The sequence below is a fragment of the Ambystoma mexicanum genome, chromosome 10, assembly GCF_040938575.1.
Source record: "Ambystoma mexicanum isolate Mex_15411 chromosome 10, UKY_AmexF1_1, whole genome shotgun sequence".
In the NCBI taxonomy this organism is placed as follows: domain Eukaryota; kingdom Metazoa; phylum Chordata; class Amphibia; order Caudata; family Ambystomatidae; genus Ambystoma; species Ambystoma mexicanum.
This window is the reverse complement of record NC_090932.1, coordinates 197,609,248-197,635,487: the sequence shown is the minus strand read 5'-3', so window position 1 is coordinate 197,635,487 and position 26,240 is coordinate 197,609,248. Positions and strand designations below refer to the sequence as shown.

At 46.0% G+C, this 26,240-nt stretch overlaps 1 protein-coding gene across 3 annotated transcripts in view; it reads left to right on the top strand.

Annotated features, from left to right (window-relative positions):
- Positions 1–23,233, top strand: part of LZTS1 (leucine zipper tumor suppressor 1) — a 277,681-nt gene extending 254,448 nt beyond the window's left edge. For all 3 annotated transcript variants that reach the window (XM_069617716.1, XM_069617717.1, XM_069617718.1), the window contains exons 3-4: positions 8,947–9,771; positions 10,215–23,233. In XM_069617716.1, the coding sequence (XP_069473817.1) occupies positions 8,947–9,771; positions 10,215–10,886 (1,497 nt within the window). In that variant the 3' untranslated portion in view covers positions 10,887–23,233. The remainder of the gene's footprint in view (positions 1–8,946; positions 9,772–10,214) is intronic.
- The last annotated feature ends 3,007 nt before the right edge of the window (positions 23,234–26,240 follow it).

Here is a 26,240-nt window from a genome sequence, read left to right as displayed (position 1 = left end):
TTGAAGATGTCTTTTAGACACTCGATTAGGCTTGAATGATCGGCTTGGGTGTCTTTGAATTTGTAGATGATTTGAGTATCATCTGCGTAGTTGTAGAATGTAATGTTGTACTTTTTGAAGATTCTGATAACCGGTACATGTTGAAGTACAGTGGTGATAGTGAGGATCCTTTTGGCACTCCACAGTCGTTAACTCTTGGAGTGGATTTGAAGGGTTTAATCCATATGGTTTCTGTTCTGTCTGCTTTAGTTCAAAGTAGTGCTTTGTCTGTTATGCCTATGTCTTCTAGTCTTTTGGTTAGGGTGTCATGACTAACTGTGTCAAAGGCTGCAGAGAGGTCGAGTAGAATGAGGGCTGAGGTTGTGTTTGAGTCTGCAATGGTTTTTAGGTCATCCCAGATGGATAGTAGTGCTGTTTCTGTGCCTCTTGCTGATCTGAAACCGACTTGAGCTTGGTCTAGCAGGTGGTGTTTTTCTACGTATTCTTGGGTTAGTTTATATAAGTAGGTTTCCAGGAGTTTTGCCGGGTAGGGAATGTTTGAAATCGGCCTGTAGTTGGAGAGGTCTTCTATGTCGCCACTTGTGTTCTTCAGAAGTGGTTTGATATATGCTGATTTGAAGGTCCTCGGTACAGTTCCTGTTGCTAGTGATAGGTTCAGAAGGTTTCTATAGTACTCTGCTGGCGTTCCTTTTGCGAGGATTGATTTGTAGATGTCCGGGGGACAGGGATCCATGGATGATCCAGCTTTCTTCCTGTGTTTTACCGGCAATGTGAATGCCTCTGCTGATATTTCAGGAAAGTTTTTGAGTTTGTGCTGAGGTTCTGTGATAGGTTCGCTTGGTAGTGAGTTGTGGTCGGTCGGTGTGTTTTGTATGGTTTGTCGGATGTCATTCATTTTTTTCTTAAAGTGGTCTGCCAGGTCGTTGCATAGTTTCTCTGAGGGGGTTGAGGTGTTGTCACAGCCTGGTGGGTTTCTCATCTCTTTAATGATGTTAAACATTTCTTTTTGTGTGTTGGTGGCATTGGTGATTCTGTCATCATAATGCCTTCTCTTCGCCTTTTAAATATCCTTCTTGTATGTGCGGATTTGTCTCTGAAACAGTGTTTTTTTGTCTGGATTGTATTCTTTCCTACATTCCATGCCATCTTTTTGTTTTCTTTTTTCATGTTGCTTAGTAGTGGGGTGAACCATTTTGCCATTGCTCTTTTTTTTGAAGGGGTGAATGGTTTTTCTGGGGCGATCTTGTCAAGTATGTCTGCAATCCATTTGTGTAGTAGCTCCGCTTTCCTGTCTAGGTCAGCTAGCTCTAGTTCTGTAGTTGAGGGTTTGGTTAACTCCAGTTGTTCGTATAGGTTGCTTTCTTTGACGTGTTTCCAGTTTCTTTTTGTGGTGGTTGTGAGTTTAGGAGGTTGGATGCAGCCTTGAGTAGGCAGAGTGATCACGAATGGGATGATGAGATGGTCGCTCCACAGTATTTGTATCGGCGGTGCGGTGGTGATGAGTTTTTCCTTGGTGAAAATTGCGTCGAGGGTGTGTCCTGCCGAGTGTGTTTCCCCTTTGATTAGTTGTCGTAGTTTCATGGTAGTGAGTTGTTCAATCAGTGAGTTTTGGGAGTTGGCGTGACTGTCTTCAAACCAGATGTTGAAGTCTCCCAGGATGATTTGGTGTTCGTGGTTGATGGCTATGTTGGTGATGGCTTCTATGAAGTTGCAGATGAAGGTTGCATCATATGTCGGTGGTCTGTACACCAGGATGAATGTGACATTGGTTTTTGGGCTTGCTGTTAGGTGTATTACCATGGATTCGCAGTTGAGGATGTTGAGCAGCTTGTCTGTTTTTATTTTCAGGTGTCTTTTGAATGCTGTTGCGATGCCTCCCCCTTTTTTGTTTTTCCTGTTTATTTGAAAGCATTTGAAGTTGGTTGGAAGGCAGATTTGGAGTGTGATTTTGTAGTTGTCGTCCAGCCATGTTTCTGTGATGAACAGCATGTCAATGCGGTTGTCGTCGGGTAGGTCGAAGATCTCTGTTGAGTGTTTTGATATGGATCTTGGGTTAATAAGATTGCAGTGGAGTTTGGAGGTGTGGTTTGGTTTGAACTTTTTTGTTGAGGTCGTCTTCTGATCGGTGTTGGGGTTTCCTTCCTGGTCGATCTCTTGTTGAGGTGTGGGTTTTGGGGCGTCAGCGTCTTCGAAGAGTTCTTCTAGGTTCTGTCTTGGGTTTTTGTTTTCATCAAGTTCATTTTCCATGAGTTGTGGGTGTCGATTGGAGGTTCTTGTTGCGTTGGTGATGTAAGGTGTTATCGATAGCCTTTGTGTTTGTAGTTTCTTGTGTTGTTCATCCTTCTTCTGCGCGTTTGTGATGGAAAGCTTGATGTTGCTGTTTCTAGAGTTGGGTTGGTTTACTCTGGTGACCCGTTGTCAGCGAGGTAAGGAGTTAGGTAGAGGGATTTGTCTCTTCTCTCATTGTTGGTTCCATTCTTGTTTCTGACTGTGGGGGTGCATTCTGTAGTTGTGGTTCTTAGTTGCTGTTCTGGAGTGTGTGTTCTTTCTTCTCTTTTTCTTTCCCTCGGAATGGGTCATTTGCGCGGAATTATAAGAGTTTGTTTAGTCTTTATTTGTTGGGTGATGTCCAGTTAGTTCTGCTTTGGTCTGGTTGTCTTGTGGTGTAGTAATGGGTGTGGAGGGCTGTCCGATAACAGTTAGGGCTCTGTTTGTCGGTGATATTTGCGGCTGATGTTGCCGACTCATTCAGTCACTGTCTTGGGAGGGGTAGGGGCGGTGGTTAGGAGTTATTTAGTTGGGTGTTATCGGTGGCTCTCTTTAGTGTTAGTCTCCCTATATGTGGTTAACTGTAGTGAGCAAGCAGTGGGGTTTAAGGAGGATATCTACTAGTTGAAGGGCGATCTGGAGGGGCGTTGCTAGGACTTATGCCTTATGAGGCGTGAGCCTCTAATTGGGCTGTCACTCCACAGTAATTCAGCGGTGGTTTCTGTCTCACTTTAGGGGTGTGTTGATAAGCAGGATTTGAGACACCTGTCTAGAGTTCTGTCAATGAGGTCCGAATATCGTACTATGCGGACTAGAAATAGAACCCCTCCTAAACCTGAGAGACCAGTATGGTGGGAGAGAGGCCTATCAATGCAATCTGAATATCACACAATGCAATATGGGGACAGAGCTCACAGGTTAAGCACACCACTCTGGCCTAGTGCAAATGAGTCTTTTTTAAGTTCAAATACCGATTGGCCGACTCAGGCCTTCATCCTTCTGAAGTTGAGACATACATTCAGTAAGATTACATTTGGGTAATAATGACAGCTATTATTACTGTGTTTGAAAGTGCAAGGAATCCACCAGGGAGCACCACATAAAAAACACATATTATGAGTTTGTCTACCAGACCATGGCATTGCCAGAATAATGCAAGACAAACATGAAGAGTTATTACTGTCTGCTGAGAAAAGCACTAGGAGAAAGCTAAGTCTCTGACTAACACCATGTAGGCGCAACGTGCTCACCTTGGAAGCAAGACAATGAGGAGCAACACAGGTTTGATCCCCAGGTCCGCGCTTAGAAACCTCTAAGCGCGTTATAAGGAGTCAGTTACAATTATACAGAGAGTATCATAGCATGAACACTAATTCAAGGGCTAGGATTGCGACATGTCATTAACAACACTTTTCAAACACCAAGCCTCGAGTGTGCAAAGAGAAATAGCAAAACACTATCCGTCTGCAATGGCAAGAATAATACAAGATAACCCCTGTGATGGTAAAAGGAAACAAGCCCCAACACTAAGGGCCTGATTCGCAGGAGCGTTTTATAATGGTGCAATCCCACAGGAAACCGTTCGTTGAATCAGGCCCTAAGGCTATGCCAGGCCAAGAACAGCACTAGAAGACTCCAAATCTACAACTACAATAAGAGGGTTACACATAACGGTGACTGCTGTTGCATATGCTGTTTACTAAAGGGAAACTTGGGTAGGCAACTACTACTACGTCACGCTAAGGAGGTCCAAGACAGGGCCAGCATTTCTGAATACACATCAAGAGAGACCAACGCCTGAAACTAGAGTGTGACGCATCTAAGTCTAAGACTAGGACTATCCTGAGGGTACACCTGGGAAGATAAAGATCCTAAAATAAGACCTCATCATGCCAATGTTAATACCAAGAGGAAAAGAATCCAAAAATGGGGCCATGGATGATACGAGTGGTGCTAGGATTGCACCAAGCGTAATCTCACCAGTAGACTGGGGTCATCGGATGGTACGAGTGGTGCTCAGATTACACTGAGCGTAGTCTCACCAGTAGAGTGGGGTCATCGGATGATACGAGTGGTGATAGGATTGCTCCGAGCGCAATCTCACCAGTAGAGTGGGGTCATCTGATGATACGAGTGGTGGTAGGATTGCACCGAGCATAGTCTCACCAGTAGAGTGGGGTCATCGGATGATACAACTGGTGCTAGGATTGAACCGAGCGCAATCTCACCAGTAGAGTGGGGCCATCGGATGATATGATTGGTGCTAGGATCGCACCGAGTGTAACCTCACCAGTAGAGTGGGGCCATCAGATGATACGAGTGGTGCTAGGATTGCACCGAGTGTAATCTCACCAGTAGAGTGGGGCCATCGGATGATATGAGTGGTGCTAGGATTGCACTGAGCATAACCTCACCAGTAGAGTATGGAAAGAATATCTCAGAATAGGACTGCGTGGTATGAAGATTTATAGTCTGAGTCCATGACCAGGGTTACAGCATCCAAAATTAATAGGGTAGGCAAAACGATGCCTGATATAGGAGTGCGGGAAATTACAGGTAAAACTGGGAAGATACTAAGTGCAAGTACAATACAAAATACATTACCACTAAGATGAAACAAAGTCTAAGGTTTTGCCCATGATATGCCAAGGTTCATTTTGTAAGAGTAAGACTGGACTATTAATGCATAATGCCGAAAGCACTGCTTGGTAGATATGAAGTCGGAAATAAGGCTACAATATGCCAAGAACAGGTTCCAAGGACAGAGATGCACTATTAGGACTATTCGAAGACTGGGACTGCATTATGCTGAAATGAACATTATGACAATGGAAAGTCTTATATGAGCAGGGAAGGCTGTGAACAATGGCACTAGGAGGCATCTCCGGGCTTGATTGCAAGTTCGGCCGCAGAATAGAACATGCAATGTTTCTGAATACCTCATGTTGTCCTGCTCTGCCAAACTACGAGTTTCAATACCAAGGCCCAAAGCTCCATCACACAAAAGCATTACCGCATGCGGTGCTACTGCAGGTTGTATGACCCCATGGTGTAATGCCGCATGTTCTCAATGGGGTCCAATGAACTCCCAAATGGGAAATACCAGAAGAGTCGCCTTTACTTGAAATCTGGTGGGCCCTTCCTGTTCCTGTATGCGGTAATAGTACATGAGGGTGACGGTATTGCTTCCATTAATACCGCCAAACCTGTAATCAGATCCTAAGAGTAATGCTGCAACCACCATATGCACATAATGCTACTCAGAGAAAACTCATGTTAGTACTGGGATTTTTCTGTAGGCATTTTCATACTGCTCTGAATGTATTTGTGGGAGATGCCTGGAGCAGGTCAATGTCCCCTGAGCAGAGTTTCATCCCAGTGCAATACCTAGCAGCATGGATGCTATGATGACCATGGTGGTAGGGTCATCTTCCATAGCATACTAGCCAGCTGCATGGTGTGGGGTGCTGTGCTATGATGATGCTTACCTGACCAGACTAAGGGTACTATCCTCAAGGAACTCACTCACGGAGTTGGTGCCAGAGGCGTGTACATCACCCCTCCTGGCCCTTAAGGGCATGCAGGTCCCCCGCTATTCCATTACTACTGGGAGACGTACTCTGCCTGTGTAGTCTGCCCTTCTGATAGTTTCATATAATTAACTCTCTCCTATACACTTAAGTCTCTAACTAGGACACCATACATCCTTCATCCTGCTCTTGGATAGCAACTTCTACATGCTTCCCAATAATACCCAGCTGCTTCTGCTGTTGGACACACTTTATACTCAGGGATCAGGTGCGCTTGACCTTTGGGCTCAAGGCACCCTCACATGCATGTAGGGAAAATGGTGCATGTTTAACCCATCCAAAATTAAGGAAGCAATGTTTCCCAATTGTTAAAAACTCCAGTCAGTCTTGAAAGCACTGTTCACCCTCACCCTTACACCCACAATGCCCGGTTTAAAACATTAGTGAGCTCAGCTTTTCAGTCGAATCGCCCCCATTCCTGCACCCTATTCCATTACAGTGCTCTAGTTTGCAAGCAAAATACTTTAATTGTCCACTGTTTTAAAGCAAATTGGTGACTGGAAACAAAAGTCGAGGATCCAGCTGGCTTGGCATATGTGGCGGAATGGTCACACATGATTCTGGGACAAGGAACACGTTTCAACACCTTCCCTGAACTTACTAACTTCTTCATTACTGCTTTGTCTCAGTCTCTCCTGTTTCCCTGTCATTCCTCCTGAGGTTTGAACACCGGTCAAAGTCTAGGTGCTTCTTAGGTTTTTCTGTGGCTGTCTAGGGTTCAAGGCACGTTTTGGGGTCTTGCGCATCTCACTCAGTCTCTAGGAATTCTCCAGGGTTCCCAGCATCTCCCTGGGTGTCCACACTTTCTGCAAGGTCCTTAGCGCTTCCCTTAGTCTTGATGACCTTTTAATAGTTCCCTTTGACTCTGTTGGGATCTCTGCACTTTTTCGGGTTCTCGGCACCCCTGTCAGTCTCAGTGTGATTTTCAAGGATTTCTGCTCCCTTCTCTGGCCCTAGGCACTTTTCCATGGCTATCAGCACCTCTCCCACTCTCTAGGTGTTTTTATGGTTTATCAGGAGGTTCTTGAGGTGTCAGGATTTCTCCATGGCAGCCAGCTACTGGCAGTCAGAGGCTCAGCCTATCAGTGCAGCAGCCCGATGTTTCCGCTTCCTCTTCCTGCTCATGACAAAGGCTCACTTCCTTCCAGCAATCCCAGTCTTCTTATGCTTCTGCTCTTGATTCCTGAATGTTAGGGAGGTTCCCTCCCCTTTACTTCAAATTGTATTCGCTCTGTGTTTTCCAGCTCAGCCCCTTTTCCCATCCTGTTCTGTTTCCTGGGTGCTGTTGCATGACCTGCAAAGGTCAAACCACGGGGCTGCCGTAAAGCACATTGGTCTGCGCTTGCTTCCTCCATAGTGAATCCCGAAACTGTTTCTAAGACTGGATGAAGTGGCAAACATCCCCCACACCACCCACGAAAAAGCCTTTCGTACACTACTTAATAGTCGACACTGTGCCAAACCGTATCCATACATTTCACCGAATCCATGTTCACCTAATGTGAAATCTTCGAGAAAAAAAATTCTTCGAATTTGGTTGGGTAAGTGGGTACATTTTAAAACATAGGGGGTCATTACAAGGTGGGCGGTAAGGGATACCGGGCACAGGTAAGGAGACCTGTGCCGGTAATCCCTTACCACCCCATTACAAGGTCCCTTGGCGGGGAACGTAAGGGACGTGAGGTCTGGCCACACGTATCTTACGGGTCCGGCTAAGGGACCAGGGCACTAATAATTATTAGCACCCTCCACATTCCCATTGAGCCCTATGGGGGCTCAAATGGGAATAGAGAATGGTTAGTTCAATGGGGACTTACCGGTCCCGCCAGGGTTGGACTACACCGGTAAGTCCCCATTGAACAACACCAGACTCGGACCCGTTATTGGTGGCAGTCATGCCGCAAATAGCGCCATGACTACTACCAATCTCGGAATGAGGCCCAAAGATGGGGTGGGATAAGAGGATAGGATAAGCTAGAGAGGCGTGGGGTGTGTGCAGGGTGTCTCCCCCACATAATAAAAAAGAAATTCGAATAAAAAAGAATTCAAAGATGTACCTTTAAGTGAATCACGGACATCCGTGCCAAGCACCCGCAACACCATGAAGGAACAGATACAGCATGGAACTCCCCGTACACTAACATTTACAGTACCAAACATCCTCAACCTCATTTTCAAATAGATGCCATGTCCAACACCCCGTGGACTACCTAGAAGATGAACATTATGACCTTAGGGGGAACAATAACCCTTTCCTTTAGTAGACCACAGTATGGTATGTTTTAGCCCACCTTTCTCTGTATGTATACATCATTTAGAAGTGTTTATAGAATGAGAGCTATAACATGTTGAATAACGTACTACAGTCTGTTAATAAGCCCAACAAGGGTTGTCAGTGTCTCACATATGTGTATTTCTTCAAGATATCATGTGTTGTTCTAAGAAGTGAAATCTTAAAGTAAGGCTGGGAAAACAATACTTATAATCCATATATCGAATAATCCGGGAATTTGCTGAAATTCCACAATGATGTGGGCATTATCAAAGAATGAATATTTTGGGTGGAATTCTGCATAGGTGCACATGTAGAAATACTGTGCTGTAAATTCGTTTCTGGGTAAGCAGAGAAGTTTGTCATAAGATTCTGCAGAATTGTGTGCATTTTTGCCAGATGGGTCTGTTTCCATGAATAGAACAGTATTTTATAGAATTCTAATTCCCCAAGAAAAATGTGATGTGAACCTAATTTGACCTTTTAAGCTATTCTATCGATCTTAATCCACTCAGTAGGATTTTGGTCTTTTCCAAATTTTATTTTTAAACCTCCCACTCATATTTTTAAAAACAAAACTAGCATTCATGCACAATAATTAATTATTTTTTGTCCATTAGGGACTTTGCAATATTAATATTGTGCAACTCTTGAGTCAAAAAAGGCAGAAATTGTTCTCTATGGGACCACTTTATCGACTGGAAATAATTTAATGAAACTTCGCTTTGGATCACATAGGCAGATACAATAAAAGAAATGAATTGAAGCAGTCAGTAATGTTTAACAGTGCCTTGATATACTTTTTTTTCTTTGCAGGGATCAGAAAAGAACGTTTTGCGGCCGACAGGGTTCAACCCAGCCCTCCGCCGAAACTCTGCAACCATTCTCCTGTCCACCTCAGAAAATGGAAGCCAAGTCCTGCATCAGGTGCATTACTCGCAGAAGCTCAAGGATGGTGATTCCCGGCCCTCGGGTTACTCCGGAGGGTTGTCGGACTCGGGCAGGAATTCCATGTCCAGCTTGCCCACGCACAGCACTACCAGCAGTTACCAGCTCGACCCGCTGCTCACACCCATTGGCTACATCAACCGGTTTGGGGGCTCTGCTCACAACATCACCCAGAGCACGGTGATCCAGGACAGCAACATGATCAGCTTGAAGGCCATGTCGCTGTCAGATGGTGGCAATTCCAACAAGATCATCAACGTGCCCCCCAAAGCCAGCCAAGTGCCGGAGAAGATCTGCCTGCGCTCTCCCATCTCCACCGATGAATCCAGCATCCAGGAGCTGGAGCAGCGCCTCAAGGAGAAAGACGGTGAGCTGCAGGACCTGCAGTGCAGCTTCGAGGAGAAGGAGGTGGCCACCTGCCACGTCTACGAGGAGAAGCAGCGGCGCAGCAAGGAGGATCTGGATGGAATAAAGCACAAGAGCAGCACCAAGTTGCGCCAGGCCTCAATTAAAGCGCAGCGGGCCAACCAGCTCATGCACTTGCAGGTCTTTCAGCTGCAGCAGGATAAGCGCCAGCTGCGCGAGGACATGGAGAACCTGCTAAAGGAACGGGACCTGCTGCAGACCAAACTCCGGTCCTATGAGAAGGAAAAGACAAACTTTGTGCCAGCTTTAGAGGAGACCCAATGGGAGGTGAGCAGTTAGAAGATGTATTCAATGTACGCCTGTCTCTATTGATCACACAAAATTCCCAAGACATATCATTCTGATGATCACTCCTCAGGAGGTGCACGCAGCAACATGGCTGCCATTGTTACCTTCTGAACTGCTACCAGTAGTTTAAATGATTTACATAGAACGTTCTAATGTGGTTTCAGAAAATATGGACTGACCCATAGTGAAATTGGGAGGCGTGCCAAGAGCCAGTGTCTCCAAATGTCAGCAGGATGTGGGAAGGGACAGTCACGTGCTCTTCTTGCCTGATCTCAGAATGGCTCTTCCTCAATCCACTGGCCTTTCGGGGCTACTGGATTGACTAATCTGCCGCCGCACCTTTCCTCCCCCGTTATGTAACTTACTATTTATGCAGTTTGCCTCATCGCCCATTGTGACCTGTGATTTGTTTCTTCTTCCAGGTGTGTCAGAAGTCAGGAGAAATCTCCCTCCTCAAGCAGCAGCTGAAGGAGTCCCAATCAGATCTTTCACTGAAGACCAGCGAAACCCTGAGTCTGAAGGCGCAGCTGAAGGATGCACGCGGAAAGATTGAGGCCCATGAGCAGAAGGCCCGAGAGATGGAGGACGCACTGCGCACAAAGGCGGTTGAGCTTGAAGTCTGCGAGAACGAGCTGCAGCGCAAGAAGAATGAAGCTGAACTGCTGCGGGAGAAGGTGGGTCGCCTCGAGGAGGAGTTGATGGAGCTGCGGGCTGAGGTCGGCCGGCCCACAAGGGAGTGGGCCCACGATGAGAGGGCCGGACCAGCAGCAGAGGAGCGGCTAAGAAGTCTACAGAAGGAGGTGGAGGAGCTCAAGAATGACTTGGAAGAGGAGCGGCAGAACAACGAGCAGATGACCAACGTCTTCCAGCATGAGCGCCAAATCTGGAAGGAAGAAAAGGAGAAGGTGATCCGCTACCAAAAGCAGCTGCAGCAGAACTACCTTCACATGTACAAGCGTAACCAGGCACTAGAGAGATCGGTCCAACAGCTGACCGGTGGAGAGTCAGAGGAAGGCGGCAGCCAGGACATCCTGGACTTTGACCTGCATGGCATGGACGTTCCCTTCGAGGACATTATAGCTACTGAAATATAACACCTGCCAAACCCCCCTTCCAGCACGACATTCCACGTTCCTTCTCCAGCCTGTTCTTCGGTCTCACAGTGCAAAGTCACGGTATTTGATGGCCAACCTGCTTATCTCGACCAGCGTGTGTGCTGCGGTGTGTTGCCGTCGTTGTGGTGCCCAACTGCCTCTACTTTGTGTGTGCCAAGGCAAGGCGCCCTCGCTGCCTGTAGTGAGGTGGCGTACATGCTGTGTGATCTTGTGCAATACTGAGGAACAGCAAACCTGCCGCCTAGCCTCTGAAAAGAAGCAAGGAACCAGGGAAACACCAGCTCTTCATAAGAGGGTGGGGGGAGGGATGTCATATTTATTATATTTATTATTTAAAGCAATTCCACGTGAATATTACAAAGTTGTTTGATCAGGGGAAAGACTTGGTGATGACTTTCCAAATGGAACAGATTCTTCTAAATGCTGTGAATTATAAGTGTGAAAGAAGCATGCAGGTGTGTGGATGCAACACACCTGGTGACACCACTGGTGCCAAAAAGAAAGAAGGCCTGTGCCAGGGTTGATTGGCCTTCTTCTGTTTAGTGGAAATCCCATTTGAAACCTTCCCTTGGGTAAAGGAGAAATGTGCTGTACAGTCTACAACTCCCATGATCCTTCGCCAATAAATATGCTGGCTAGGGGTAGTGGGAGTTGGAGTCCAAAACACCAGGAGCGCCACCCAAAGAGTCACAATGTGCGACAGGAAATCGAGATTTCCTTACAGTATCAGTCACGTGGGGTTCAGAAGTTGAATTCACCTGGACACTGCGCTTGCTCACGATTTTCTGTGCGCAAATCTGCCTTTGGCCGCTCCAAAATGGCCCACTCCAGTTAGCACGTAGAACACCTGTGGTATAGAAGCACTGAGCGCGCAGGCAGCCAGGCAGTGATGCAATCACTGTGCGACTGTATGTTTCAGTTGAGAGGATCATCCGTGACGGTCGCAACTGTATTACTGATTTCAAACTAAACATCTCATCACCAAATGTGTTCAAAGAAAAGAACTAGAAATTCCTATTCCATGTTTTTAAAAAAAATCACTTTTGTACTTGAGGAAATGTCATTTCAAAATAACATAGGTTGTTCACTACATTCTGCTGCCGCAGTGGGCAAACTCCATATAGCCACATGTCAAAGTTGAGTACTAAAAAAAGAAGTCAACAAAGCAATACCCATCTATGTTGGTTTTAAAGCAATATCCATTAACTGAAGAAGCACACCCACATTTAACATTTGCGAGTGCACATCAAAGTAAATTGTACATATTGAACACACTCTTATGAAATGATTGACACACAATGATTCAGGGTCCTCCAGCCTCATCATCGCAAGAGTGCACGTCGCACTGTAAGGAAGACTTCCCTTGTAAACATCTAGTCCACACTATGGGGTGAACCTCGTTCTGTATACAGCATCTCCTCTGGCAGCCATTTTGTAAAGAGTAACTTCTGCACTTATTGAAAGGCTCCACTGTGAAACTAAAAACTCCTCGTCAGTGGATTAATGCCAATATTCTTATGGAGGAAGTGCTATGTATGCACGACAACCAGGGTGACCAGATGTCCAGGTTTTGACGGGACGGTCCTGAAATTGGCCCCTCTGTCCCCCCACCCCGAGAGTTTTTTTTTTTAATTTAAAAACCCTGTCCTGATTTTGCGCAAAGGGCGGGTGACAACAATTATAATTGTAATTATTTTCACAACACTTTCAGAAGTTGGAGGATTGGCTCGAACCCCCAACGAGCCACAGCACTTACTGACTGTGCCACAGAGACTAGCTTGGAAATGATTGTATAGCAAAAGTCAAGGCATGGTCCTCTAAGAAGGTTGAAGGTCACCTATTTATTTATTTAATGGGTATTTATAATGTGCGTCTCTATACACAATGTGTTTTCAAGGCGCAACAAGAGAAGGGGGGAGGAAAAGGGAGGACAAAACAAAAACGTTCCTACTAGGACTTGTGACATTCGGATCATGAAAGTGCAGTGCAAGAAGTGCGGGGGAGACGGGAGGGGTGAAGGGCCGGTCAGGGCGGTGGGTTAGGCGAGTGCCGGGGGAGGCCAGGTGGACAGAGCCAGGGGAATGCAGAGAGTGCAGGGGAAGAAGGTCCACGTAATAAGTGCGAGGAACGGGACTGGAGAGGCTAATGGGGTGCAGGCCCAGCCAGCCACGCAACAGAGCCCGATGTTACAGAATCAAATGCCATTAGTGCTTGTGCAGGTGGGGAAAAGAGTATCCACACCTGCGGCACAGCTTATCCATATCTCCTTGACCAGTGCCCAGTGAGTACACATCACAAATGGAAGCTTGGAATGAACCTTTCACATGTAGTTAGAAGCGCTCTAACACGCCTGCTTACTGGCTAGAGAAACTGGGAAGAAGAAAGGAGCAGCATTGCATGTGCTCTTCTGCTGTAGATGGAGACCGGATTCAACATGTTCTGGTAGTCTAAAGAGAAGAACACGTGCTGTAATCCTTCTGAACATCACCAACTGGCAGAGTCATCTGTGTGCAACTGTTGAAAGTTCCCCATCCCATGTTTTAGGGAACTGATAAACCAAGCCCAGATCGCCCATCTGACCTAGTGCAGGTACTAGCGATCCTGCACACCAAGGGCCCCGAATGTGGCCACACTCATCAGGCTGAAAAAAACTACATCAGATTCCAAGGTGGCAACAAAAGTTTCAACCTGGATGGAACAACTCTAAAGGGAGCGCCATATTCTAGAACAATATTACATGAAGACCCAGGCCTCTCGGAATACCCACATCTGAAGTATTTTCGCGAGAGGCGGACAGTTTAGCAGTCTGCAGGGACAAATAAATCCACCTTGTCTCATGAATTGATAAGATGACAAACAAAAGAACCGCATTTATCAAAATTTATTATGTAGTCATAAAGAGTAACCCGCCCCCTCAAAAACGTGCCATGTACAACCTCTCAATGTTGTACGTGTCTCCTCACCTTCCTTCCACAGAGAATACAAGACTCTGTAATGATATCCAGACTAACTCAGAAACATCATGTGAGCCTCCTGGAAGCTTCCCCACTAACCCTGGTCTCTTCCCCCATTTTCAAACTCATTAACCAAACAGAGGACACACGAGCGGCAGGGGGCCTCAAAGTGCCGAACCATCCAGTCAAACCATGTACAGAAGCATTTATCAAAGACACCATCGCCCTGCTCACTTTGCATATCTCACAGCTACTGGACACCCCCATCCAACAAGGCACTGAATAGTCCTTCATATTCAATTGCCACGCACCCCCTAAGGAAACCCCAAATATCTGACCCGCCGCAGAAGCTTTACAGCTAAGACTGGGTTTCCAAGCTCTCATATCACATAAAGGTGCTGTGCATTGCGCCTCATCGTTTGTGGCCCTGCTGCATTTAGGAGCTCTCGCTTAAAGGACCTTCTGATGGGCATCAAGATGATCAACACCTATCTGCTTCCCTGCAAACGTTTAGTAACCCACTTGTTTTTTAATTGATACATATGCTCTCAAATTTCTCTGCCTCTCTTCAAGTGCACCAAAGCTGCACGATGGTGCTATGCTAAATATTGACTAACTAAATGATATCCTTGAAGAGGAGGTCATCAGACAACTTTAGAACTTTGAGGGAGCCCACAGTTTCTTCAATCATCAACAATTATGCTTCAGTACAATCGGCCATAAATCTCTGGTGATCAATTTGGAGATATGCGCATGGATTTTAGGAAATGCCCTGAAGTGGATTTGCTCCGCTCCAGGATTTGGTCCCTCTCCAGAAATAGTGAGCAGGTCTGGCTTGGCACTACACTACTAAGGAAAATTGGCCTACAATATCGGCCATTGTTCTTGTGTATGCAGATGCACTCTGATCCACATCAGAACCAGAAGAGACCTGCGCCATTCTGTTCTGGATCCCTGCCTTTAGAATAATCTCCAGCCAAAACTTTGCTCCTTGTATTCCTTGGTCGTTGCTCGCAAAAAGTTGAAAACTCACCTATTTTGTAACTATTTGTTTCTGAATCCGGCAGTTGTTTTTCTGATTTTTTGTAGCCAGTGGATGTTTATCACTTTTTTCCATCTGCGCCCAGATGCAGACAATGTCATAACATAACATAACACATTTCTCTGGGGAACAAGCATGTGAAATATGCGATCATCACAAAATGTGTAAAGGAGAGTAGCCTTAGTTAGGGCAACACAATCAGAAACATCTTCCAACTGGCCTCTAATTATGGGAATGACCCTCCACCAGCTCAACAAGTTAAGAATCCTGTGGGTCCTATTTGGCCAAGAACTTAAACACCATAAACAAGCACAGTCATCAAGACCAGACATTTCCAACTAATGATCTTCAGGGAATGCTTGCATTCCTGTAGGGCAACTATCGGGTGAACCTGAAAGCCTGCTCTAGACTATTGTAAAACCAACTACTGTGTCTGTGAAGGGAAATGTTAAACAATCACCAAAACTAGCTGAGGAACAGATCCTGGATCCGAGAAGAACAGACCACCAAGCAATCACACTGAACGCACTCCGCTTACTTACCAAGCACCCGAGAATCAAGTAGAGTACGAAGACATTGTACAAATCACAATGCTTATGGGCTAAAATGCTCATCTCACACCACACCCTCCACTCGGGATCGAATAGCAGATCGTGCAAAGTAGGACAGTATTGCACATACAATTCAGGCATAGCAAACGCAGGAGCAAATCCATCACATAGTCTTCCACCTCTGGAACAGTAAGACACCCACTGCGTTGTCGGTTCCAAGCTCCGGTGTTTAGAAAGAGTTAAATATCCGATTCAAGGAAACCTTCCTCACCTAGCAGTCCTCCCTGAGAGCACCCTTCTCCCCTTTTAATCAGGGAGTCAGGCCACATCTGTTTAAAGCCTTTTGCCTTCTAATGTAGTGGAGAAGTATCACACAACACCACGCCGGGAGAAAGTACTCAAGCTCTATAGTCGAATCATATCATAGTCCTTAAGGCCTCGCCGCATTCCGATTCCAAGGTTGCCCGGAACCTCCCTAGGTCTGCAACCTGTGAGGGAGTGGGGTTGTCTATTTATGATGTGATATATGTCATTTATAACGCACCTGTACACAAGTGTTCCTTTGGCATGAGAAGGTACCAGTTGCCAGCGATCAATTAAGGAGGTGGGACACTTTAGTCTGAGCCCGGGGAGGAGCAAAACCCATGTTAGCTGCAGCCCCAGTAAATAGGTGAAGAAATGCATTTCGTAGGTTTTGCACCAGGGAGTTGAACAACCAAACCTGTGAAAGGTCAAAGACACCAAACATCACTCAAGTTCTCATGCCAGGAAAACGGTGGGCTGAGGACGTGAAGATGGAATGCACGTATCACAAACAATTGGATAGAAGGAAAGGCAAAGGGCCTCGTTGCGAATTTGGTGGTGCAGTAAAAAAGTGGCGGATTTTGTTGCCACCACTTTTTTGGGCCGTAACGGAATTACTGCCATTTTTACTCCACGACCGAATTTCGAGTTTAGAGGCAAAGTGGAATATTCGTCTCCAACAAAAAGCTGGAGGTAAATCCTCCACTTCTCCTCGAAAAATCTGTGGATTTACTGCAGCGGAATTCCCGGTCATGGGAACGCTGCCAAAACCCCCATGGAGTCTCAATAGGGAATTGCACCAACCTAGCACCACTCTTAAATCCTATGGTAAGCACACGGGACAGAGTGGTAGTAACGGTAAATGATTTTGGCGCAGCCGCTACCACATCGTCATTCAGTGTTCTGAAAAACATGAAAGCTAAGCGCCTCGTTAAGAGCTTAGTGGTATATAGAAATATTGCCAAACACTTAGCGTTATAAAGTAATTTTACAGCTGATCTAAATTTTCTCCCCATTTTGGAGGTCCCTTGGGGAAATATAGTATTACCACATGGCTAATACAGAAAACGTTAATGCACTGTTCCATGAATCAGGGTGTTTGCTGGCAGTGAAAAGTCACTTTGCATCAGTGAAAAGTCACTTTGCACAGTGCAAGGAATTCCATGAATCAGGCCCTTAGTGTGGGGGTCATTTGCCCCTCACAGATGCAGTCAGTTTTTCAGAAATGGTTTTTCAAACCCATAGTATGTCCAGCGGTAAAAAAAACAGGCAGTCTTTGGAAATACTGCATGTTTTACAGTTACAGCACTTCTCTCAATCTGGTCCTAAGTGCTGCAAAAGAAGACAAAAGATTGACTAGAAAAGTGCAATGATTCTGGGCCTAATTCAAAGACTCCACCCGTAGAAGAGACTGGCGCTAGGGGCATCTGCACATTCTCTTTGCAATCCCGGACCCACAGATAATGGGGACTACTGGAGTGAAATAAAACCTCCCCAAAAACCTTACCTTTACACAAATGCACAAAGTAAAACAAACCATAACGTGGACATGTTGGTCGGAGTATCTAGGAAAAACAAAATGGCGGATGGCTCGCAACCAGAAAACAGTGGCAGCAGTGATGTCTGCTGTGGCCACATTTGAGAACGGAATTCGGAGCCAAAACATAGTACAGAAAAATGGTCTAGCAGAATTAAAAAGCAGGAGAATGTTGACAAGAGACATCAAAAAGCACGGATAGCTTAAAGGATTAAGGACTGAGTCGGCCGTGACTGAATTTGAATTTCAGGATGGCCCAACATCTGAGGCAAGTGTAACTTATGAGCTATTCCACATGGATGACAATGGGGGTTCAGGAAGGCCAGGAGGCAGGTGCCAACTGCAAGAATAACTGCTTGGTATCTGAAAGGTAAAGTGAACTAGGCTCAGGGAATGCACCCACTGTGGTGTCACTCTTTAGATGTGAAGGGAACAACTACCACCATGTTGTGTGCAGGCACGCTAGGGTTAGCCGATGTGAGGGATCTCAAGTAGGGTCATGGCATGGGCCAGACAATAAAGCGCTGCGGCTAAGACGTCACACCCTGACCAAGACTTCTTCCCCATCGGGAAGAGCTCCCCCAAACCAGTCATTTAGTCCTAAGAAAGCTGAGCCCCGTCATAAATGAACCGGATGAAGACTGCATTGTGCTTGTCTTGATTGCGAGCCTACTGCCAGAGTCTTGGATACCCTGGTTGTAGGCTGCAGGGCAAGGGTACAAGGGCACGCTTGTGTTAGCTGAACTCGGCTCTATGCGACATGCGACTGAAAGAGGCTCCAGGCTCTGGTCACATATCACCAGCGCTGCAGTTCTGTCTTTGCACTGCATGTTTTTCCAATGGACGTTCCTGATGGATACGGGTAGTATAGCTCAGTGGCAACACGCTTGGCTTGGGAGCAAGACGACGCCTCAGTAACACAGGTTCGAATCGCGATTCCGGGCTTAGAAACCTCTACGGTATTAAGGGCGTTATAAAAAACCAACCATAAAATAATAATGTATGCTATTTCCCGCCACTTGGCATCCACCACCTCACCCTGCTCCGTATTCACTTGGCATCAGAATGGCAGCCTCTTCCATTTCCCTACCGCTGTCACTGTGAAGCCCTCTGAACTTGCGGAGGTGTCAGTGGGGTAGTTTTATATGTGCTGCTTTTGGTCTGGGTGGCCTGCAAGGTTCTGATACCCGTGGCTTGATAAGTGTGTGAATAATGGGCAGTCCAACAGACAGGTCCTTCCCAGATTGAAATCAGTCAAGGAGTGCTTTCAAGCCTTTGCTGCAGTATCAGGTCCACGGACAACACCCCATTTAGAAGGAGCAACATTCTGAGAGCCCGATCGTCCTTATTAGGTCAATAAGGCTGGCCTTGACTGTGGCAACTCAGGAGTGACCTTAACGGCGGGCCCCTCCACAGGGCATTTATTTACCTGTCACCCCACCCCCCCGCGCCCCATTCAATTTGACTACAGTGGAAACATACACCCCATTCACCAGCATGGCTTCGATACATGAGATATAGGAGGTCATTACGACCCAGGCGGTAAGTACACCAACTTTACCACCATGGTGTAAACTATGTTTACACCATGGTGGATGGCGGATTTACCGCCCCATTCCAAGGTGAGTGGGGCGGTAAATCCCCATTTCCCCTTCCCCATTCCCATTTTTGCCCCATAGGGCATAATGGGAGTGGGGAAGGTGCTAATTACGGCACCGTAAATTACGGTGCCGTAATTAGCACCAAGGCGGTTTAGCGCCATGGATTTTAACGCCTGCTAAAAGCAGCCTTTAAAATTGGAATCAGGCGTTAAGGGTTAACGACGGCGTTAACCCTTAATGCCTGGGTCGTAATGACCTCCATACACTGAAAATAACTTTATAATGTGCAAGTACCCCCTTAAAAAAGCTGTGGGGGTATTTGAAGCAGCATGAAAGCAAATATACGAGCCATTCTTGAGATAATAACAATATACTGTAGCTGTATACACCTATAACACCTCTGAGTTATCCAGAACCCATAAAGGAGAGGCACTGCAGAGGAGCAACTCAATGGCGCTTATGTTATCAACATCATGAGGATGAAAGGAGTTCATGCTTTTTAAGTGCTCTGCTTCTGGCAAGTTTCATCAGGTGACCTATTTCAGAATAGTTACAGAAAATGCTTTCCCACTTTTCATCAAAGCTATTAAAGATGAAATTAAGGGCAAAGTTACATAATTGCCAGAGGATACGAATGAGGCAAGCTCATTGTGCTCCATGTAGACTACAAAAATATCGACCACAAAAAATATTCACTCCAAAAATAGCCCATTTCAAAAAGGTTATTTAATTCCCACCTAATAAAATGCTCCACCCTCTACAAAGCCTACGTACTCCATTATCACTAGCACCGCCTCACATGTCATCTTAACCGGAGCCAAGTACCTAGTAGTTACTGTATCTGTTGCCCCACACTGCCCCCCACCCCCTCGCACTGCCCCTCACTCCTTTCCAAGGGAAGGAGCCTGCATACTCGCCCACAGCCAACCATCAACTCAACCACCAAACCAAACATTAAACACCCCATCCCAAATATTAAAGTACAGTTTTCTTCAATCTACATTTTTCCAGGCAAATCATTTTGCCACTATGTTTTTTGTACTTTTTTATATTTGCAGTTCATAGTTTCACTGGCTCTCCGCCATTGGTGTTCAAATGAAGGCAAAAGAAACATTTTACAATGACCACAATCCCACCATTAGTCCCAGACTGTCTGCAACTGCATGGTAAGGTAAATGCGAAAGAAGTCCCCAATTGTGTCCAGTGCAGAAAGACACACATTCCCCCCAGAAGATATGTACACTATGACATCACCAGGATAGCACCTTTTCCAGGGACGTCGCCCAAGAATGGAAGCACAAGTAGAAATGGCAGCATACAAATTCTCATTGATCATGGCTCCTGAGTAATTAATATGAGAATATACTATAACAGATCAATGCCTACTTTGCCCCTTCTTTGAATCCATGCTGAAATTGACAAGCGGGTTATAATCAAAAGACAATGACCCCTTTAGACGTGACTTAGCCAAAGATTGACATCTCACAAAGATATATAGCCGTCCCTAAGCATCTGAGCTTGCTCTCCTCATGAAAGGAGACTGGTCCCGGAGCTGTCCTCCTCTATGGTTGCACTTTCTACCTCATAACTATCAGAAATTGGGCCACTGTCCATCCCAGGGTTTGTAAAATTAGCAGTGTAGGTGGAACGCCTAATGGTAGTCATCACACACTCATGAGGAAATAGAAGTGGAAGCCATCTCATCCCCCCAATCACACGTGTGAGCAGCAGAAGCAATACTGTTCCCCCACTCTCTGAAGAGTCGGGTCGAAGCCATTCCACTCCTCTACACATGAGAGAGTTTTATAAGCCATCCCACTTCCCCCATTGCCAGGGGTGAGTGAGTAGTGAATGCCATCCCAATCCCACAAACCCAGAAGTGAGCAGTGGAAGTCATCCCAGTCCCTTGTCGCTAACAGAGACCAATGGAAGCCATTTCTCGTTCCTTGCCTCGGAGAGGATAGTGCATGTCATGCCACTCCCCTAATCCCACGAGTGAGTAGTGGAAGCCATTCCACTCTTCTCTGCCCAGGTGAGAGTTATAGATGCCTTCCCACTCCTCCAGTCTCAGAAGTGAGTGGTGGAAGCCATCCCAGTCCCTTGACGCTATGATAGACCAATGGAAGCCATTTCACGTTCCTTGCGTCGGAGAGGATAGTGCATGTCATGCCACTACGCTAATCCCGCAAGTGAGTAGTGGAAGCCATTTCACTCTTCTCTGCCCAAGTGAGAGTTACAGAGCCATCCCACTCCTCCAACCCCAGAATGGAGCAGTGGAAGACACCCTACAGCCCCTGCTAGCTAAGGGTGCTAGAGGTCATCGACTGTCCCCCAGCCAGGAGAAATAGGGAGTTGAGGGGGATTACGGTTCTACCCTCTCCAGCCCAGATGATCAGTGCATGTCACCATCCTACCCCACCTCCCTCGCCTTCCACCCAGTGACGCGAAGTGAAAGTCATCCTACTCTACCTTGCTAAAGGGAGAGCAGTGGCCACCATCCTATTACCCCGCACTCGGTAGGAAGTAGAAGCAGCCGCCTCTGGTGAGGAAAGAGCGTTGCGAGCCACCCCACCTTCCTTTCCAAGGAAATACCCATAGAGGTCATCTGCCTCTTCTCTGCTCAGGAGAGAACATTGGCTGACTCAGTATCTTACTCTACTCTGTCATTGCGAGAATAATGGAAGCCATCTTACTCATCCCTGCTCAGAACACAGCAAAAGAAGCCATCTTCTTACTCATCCCTGCTCAGAACACAGCAAAAGAAGCCATCTTCTTACTCATCCCTGCTCAGAACACAGCAAAAGAAGCCATCTTCTTACTCATCCCTGCTCAGAACACAGCAAAAGAAGCCATCTTCTTACTCATCCCTGCTCAGAACACAGCAAAAGAAGCCATTTTACTCATCCCTGCTCAGGCAACAAGCTTTAAAGCCATCTCACCCTCTTCAACTCAGAGGATGTATATTCCTCTTCCTCTCCTCTAGTGAGGAAGGTGTCGTGTGAGCCACCCCACTCTCCCTTGCCTCGGAAGCCTACTGTCTCTTCTATGCCCAACGCAGAACAGTAGAAGGCCTCCCACTCTTCTCTGACTCGCAACGGGTAGTGGGAGCCATCGCATTCAATTATGTAAAGAAAATAGTGCTGGAAGAAATCCCGCCTCCCCCACAAGCCCCCCCTCCCTCCTGCCTCCCATCTCCGACAACCCTAAGTCCTGCTCCGTTATGAATGTTACCAGGTTGTATGACTTTTTCAGTAGGCCCCAGCACCTTAACTTCTGATCAAGTCAAAACTTGGCCAGTTAAACCAAGAAATGGCATGGAAATTGAAATGTCCGGAGAATCCCAAATAATCTCCCCTTTTGTCCAAGACTATATATATATATATATATATATATATATATATATATATAATTTTCTGCCTTTAGATTGGGTGTGCTTTAAAAGCTTTTAAACGGTACCGTACCAGTTCTTTCACCTGAACGCTAATAACATGGACGATGTGTTCTTTTTTATGCCTGCACCACTTCTCGTGTAGGACCACCCTGTGCCCCCTCCATTACCCCGTGGCCCAGGGACAAACAGAAACATCCTCAAGCGATGTTCACAGGACTGGGGATGGAGGAGGGGCAGACGAGTTCCCTCAAATTACAACCAGAAATACAATAATAGTTGGCAGAATGCTGAATAAACAAACCTAAAAAGTACACTTGCAAGTGTCTTTTGGAAAAGAAAATTCATTCTTTTAAGAAAGGTGGATTTGGGAAGACAGAGGCAAGGAAAGTGTGCCATTCAGAGGACCCCCAGTATCTCCTTTTTTTTCTTTTTTTTACTCTGGTGCCTATTTAACCTCGAACAAATAAACACAAGGATTTCCCTCCCACAAGACACGTGATTTTTCCAAACAATAACACATGCAGATATGCGAAGGGCTACAACCACACCAGGGTCCCCCTGCTTAAAGAATTGTTCTTTTTCCGTGCCGTAATTCTGTGTTCTGTGGATGAGGGCCATAAGGACAGGGGTCAATGACAGCCGCCAAGATAGTCTCCTCAGAGCCCCATTCCTTGGAGAGACCTGAAAGCACAGCCCCCCTTGCTTGCACTATGATGTGTTCGTAACACTGCCACCCCCACACACCACCCACCCCCCTTTGTCCTGCTTTCTCACCAGGTGTGGGTGTGTGTGTGGCTGTCTGGCCTCTCATGCTCCTTTAAAGGAAAAATATATGTTTTTTGTATATATTTTTGTAGATTTTGCTGTTGATTCTGTGACCAATGGAGAAGCCATTTTGTGGTAACTTACTGTTTTATTTATAAATAAAGATGATTGCCAAACTGTCACCCTGTTATGACTATTCCAGCCTGTTACGTTACACAACATTTGTATAGCACATACTGCCATTGGTATGGCCTAGAAGAGCTGTAGGGTGGATAGCTCTTTGGCGACCATAGTCTGAACCAACATGCACATCAGAGAGCATTGCATTTCAGGCAAGTAGTATTCAGAATTTAGGCGACTGTTCAATTACTAGCGTAGATGACCAGTTTAAAGACTTCATTCCAGTCATACAACGTAGAGTGCTTGGGCCCAGGGGATTGCAATGTCAGTGGCTATGTGAAATCCGGACTGAATTTTCATGGAACTCATACATATTCTGTGGGCCACAGCACTAAAGTTGGAACAGGCTGATATGAATTAGTCTATCAACCCAAAGGGCAACTGTCTGCAGTTGGGGGGTCTGCTATATTTTACATGCAGAACACATGCACACTTAATAACATGCAGTCACAAGCAAATGACATTCACATTTGTCAGATATGTTGAAGATGCATTCAGTGCATGTCTAATTGTCTGTAATGTTGGTTGTGCAAGGGGTTTAGGTTTATACAGGTTTCTAAACTTGGCGAGACATTGGGTGATGCTGAGTAAGAGACTGAGGAGGAACTGGGAGGTGGTATACTTGACAGTTATACTCAGACTATTGGTTGCAAATTGTGGGTCTACACATATCTGCCTGTGTAGTAAATGATTAGCAGTAAGTAAGCTGTTTACGGCCTACCTGCACAGGTGGGTCATGTAAGGGCCAATCAAGAAGCAGGTTTGAGTGAGCCAATCCTAGAGCCAGGTATGAAAGAATGGGCTTGAAGGAAATTAGAGGGTTGTCCAAGGCTGGCAAAAAGGTAAGTGTGTTCGATGAAACCATGTAGAACCCATTTCAGCAATTTATTTTGACCCCAAACAGCGCCCTTTTCCCCTTAAAGGCGCTCTTTCACTGACCCTCATCAGCCATCTCCCTTAACCTCCCACATCTGTCACCTTCCCTTCTCCCAACTGAACCTAATTTAAAACCTATGTATATTATCAAACAGCCAGTGAATTAATGTAGCTGCTGGGGGAGGGGGAGATTACAGATGCAGGAGGTTAAGGGGGTGGGGGATAATGAGGTTCAGTGAAATTGCACCTTTAAGGGTAAAACAGTTCACCTGGGTGAGGGGTCTTCGGGAATGGGACACCGTATGGTGAGACGCGGTATCCCTTTCCCTGTAACACCTTTACCCCATCCTACCAGGTAGGATACGTGGGAACTTTACCCACAACCCCGCCATCCCTTCACAAACACTTCCACACAGACAGCCCACTCCGGGAGATAACAGACTCACACAAGAGCAGTGTACCTGACATGTCCCGCTACCATGGTCAGGTGAAGACAGGGAATTACTGAGAATCACTCACACTTGACTTCCGTTAAACTTCCTCACACAGATAAAAGGCAGAGCACGAGATCACACGAAGGAGCAAGCCAAAGCACACCAAGGAGCAGCAGTTTCGAGAAAGCAGCTGAACGAGGGGAGAAAGACGGCAAACCAAAAAGGGTTTGCAAGGAGGGAAATACTCTTGACCTTTCTGACAGGATACTGTTACTTTCAAAACCCTTGTCGATCAGAAAACATAAGGGCAGGAAAACAGGATTAAGAATCCTGCATTGTGTGTTGGAGATACCAGAGGCTGACCTGCGTAGCTGACCAAGTTGGGGAGGAGCAGCAGCCACCATGGTATCATCCTTGTCTCCAAGAACAAAGTAGTGGCAGAGAGATCAACACAGCCCGTGAGTTGGGGAGGCCGATGCAAGACCGGTCTGTGTTGAAATCAAGGTTGCAAACGGCAACATTGTATAACGTGCGGAGGAACGAGCATTGTTACACATGTGTGATGAAAGACGTGAGTAAAGCTAAATTGCTAATTAATGTTTGAACTCTGAGAAGGAAAGATGCGATATCAGTGACAGAGTGGTCCGGCGCCACGTGGGTGCTCAATCGAAGGTCTCTGCAAAGGTATCCAGCCAGGAGGTGGCAGAACAAAAGTAAGAACATTGTGTGAAGTGGATTGAAGTGGTCCTGCAACAGTGAAGCAAAACCCATCGCACATTCGAAAGTCTTCGATTTTTGATATCAAGATGAAAACGTAGAAAGTGAGATTGCATGGTCCGATCCCAAACTAGGAAAACTAAATGTGAATATTGTGCTAAAAGGATCCGAGCCCGAATGAGGGAGATCCATGGTCCAAGTCTGAACGAGGGAGAGCAGTTGTTAACATTGAGGTAAAGAGGGATTCAAGCCTGAAGGAGAGCGCCCCCTAATGAATATTGAAAACAAGAACTTCTACATATGAAAGACCTAATAAGAAAGGAATGTTGGTGCTTATTTCTTGCGACAAGCCCTCTGCAGTAAGAGACTGTTATTGGAAAAGAAGCTTTGGCAAAAGGCCCTGTTGCCTTTGCTTGGAACAGTATCCTTGTGGCAGAGAAATCAAAGTGTTTGGGATGCTCGAACTTGCCACCTTGCCCCATATGGAAAATGTTGGGAAGACAAGCCAACTGCTCAACTATCCTGACATATTATTTTGTGAACACTTTTCTTTTTGCATACACTATTATCTCACGCCATTTTGTATTTAGAAGTAAGGATTGGTAATAGGTTTATTAGTATAGGCCCTTTTATTTTGACAGACTTGACTATGACTGGTTATTTTTATTTGATGATCTAAGCTTGCTCCCATCTTTAGATATAGGTTTAGATAGGTGTTCAACCAACCAATTGAAGTTCAATAAACATCCTTGAACTATGATCACTTGTGTCTGTCTTCACTGTTTAATACCATGATATGATATATTTTATTTATAGTGCGCCTATACACAAGTGTTTCAAGGCGCAACCATGCCTTACTTAAACTGCCCTCCTCCCTACGCCCCCTCCCTTCACCCTCTTGTGAGGCAAAAAACCTTGGAGTCATCTTCAACTCCTCTCTCTCCTTTTTCCCTCACATCACAGACCTTGCCAAGAAGTCCAA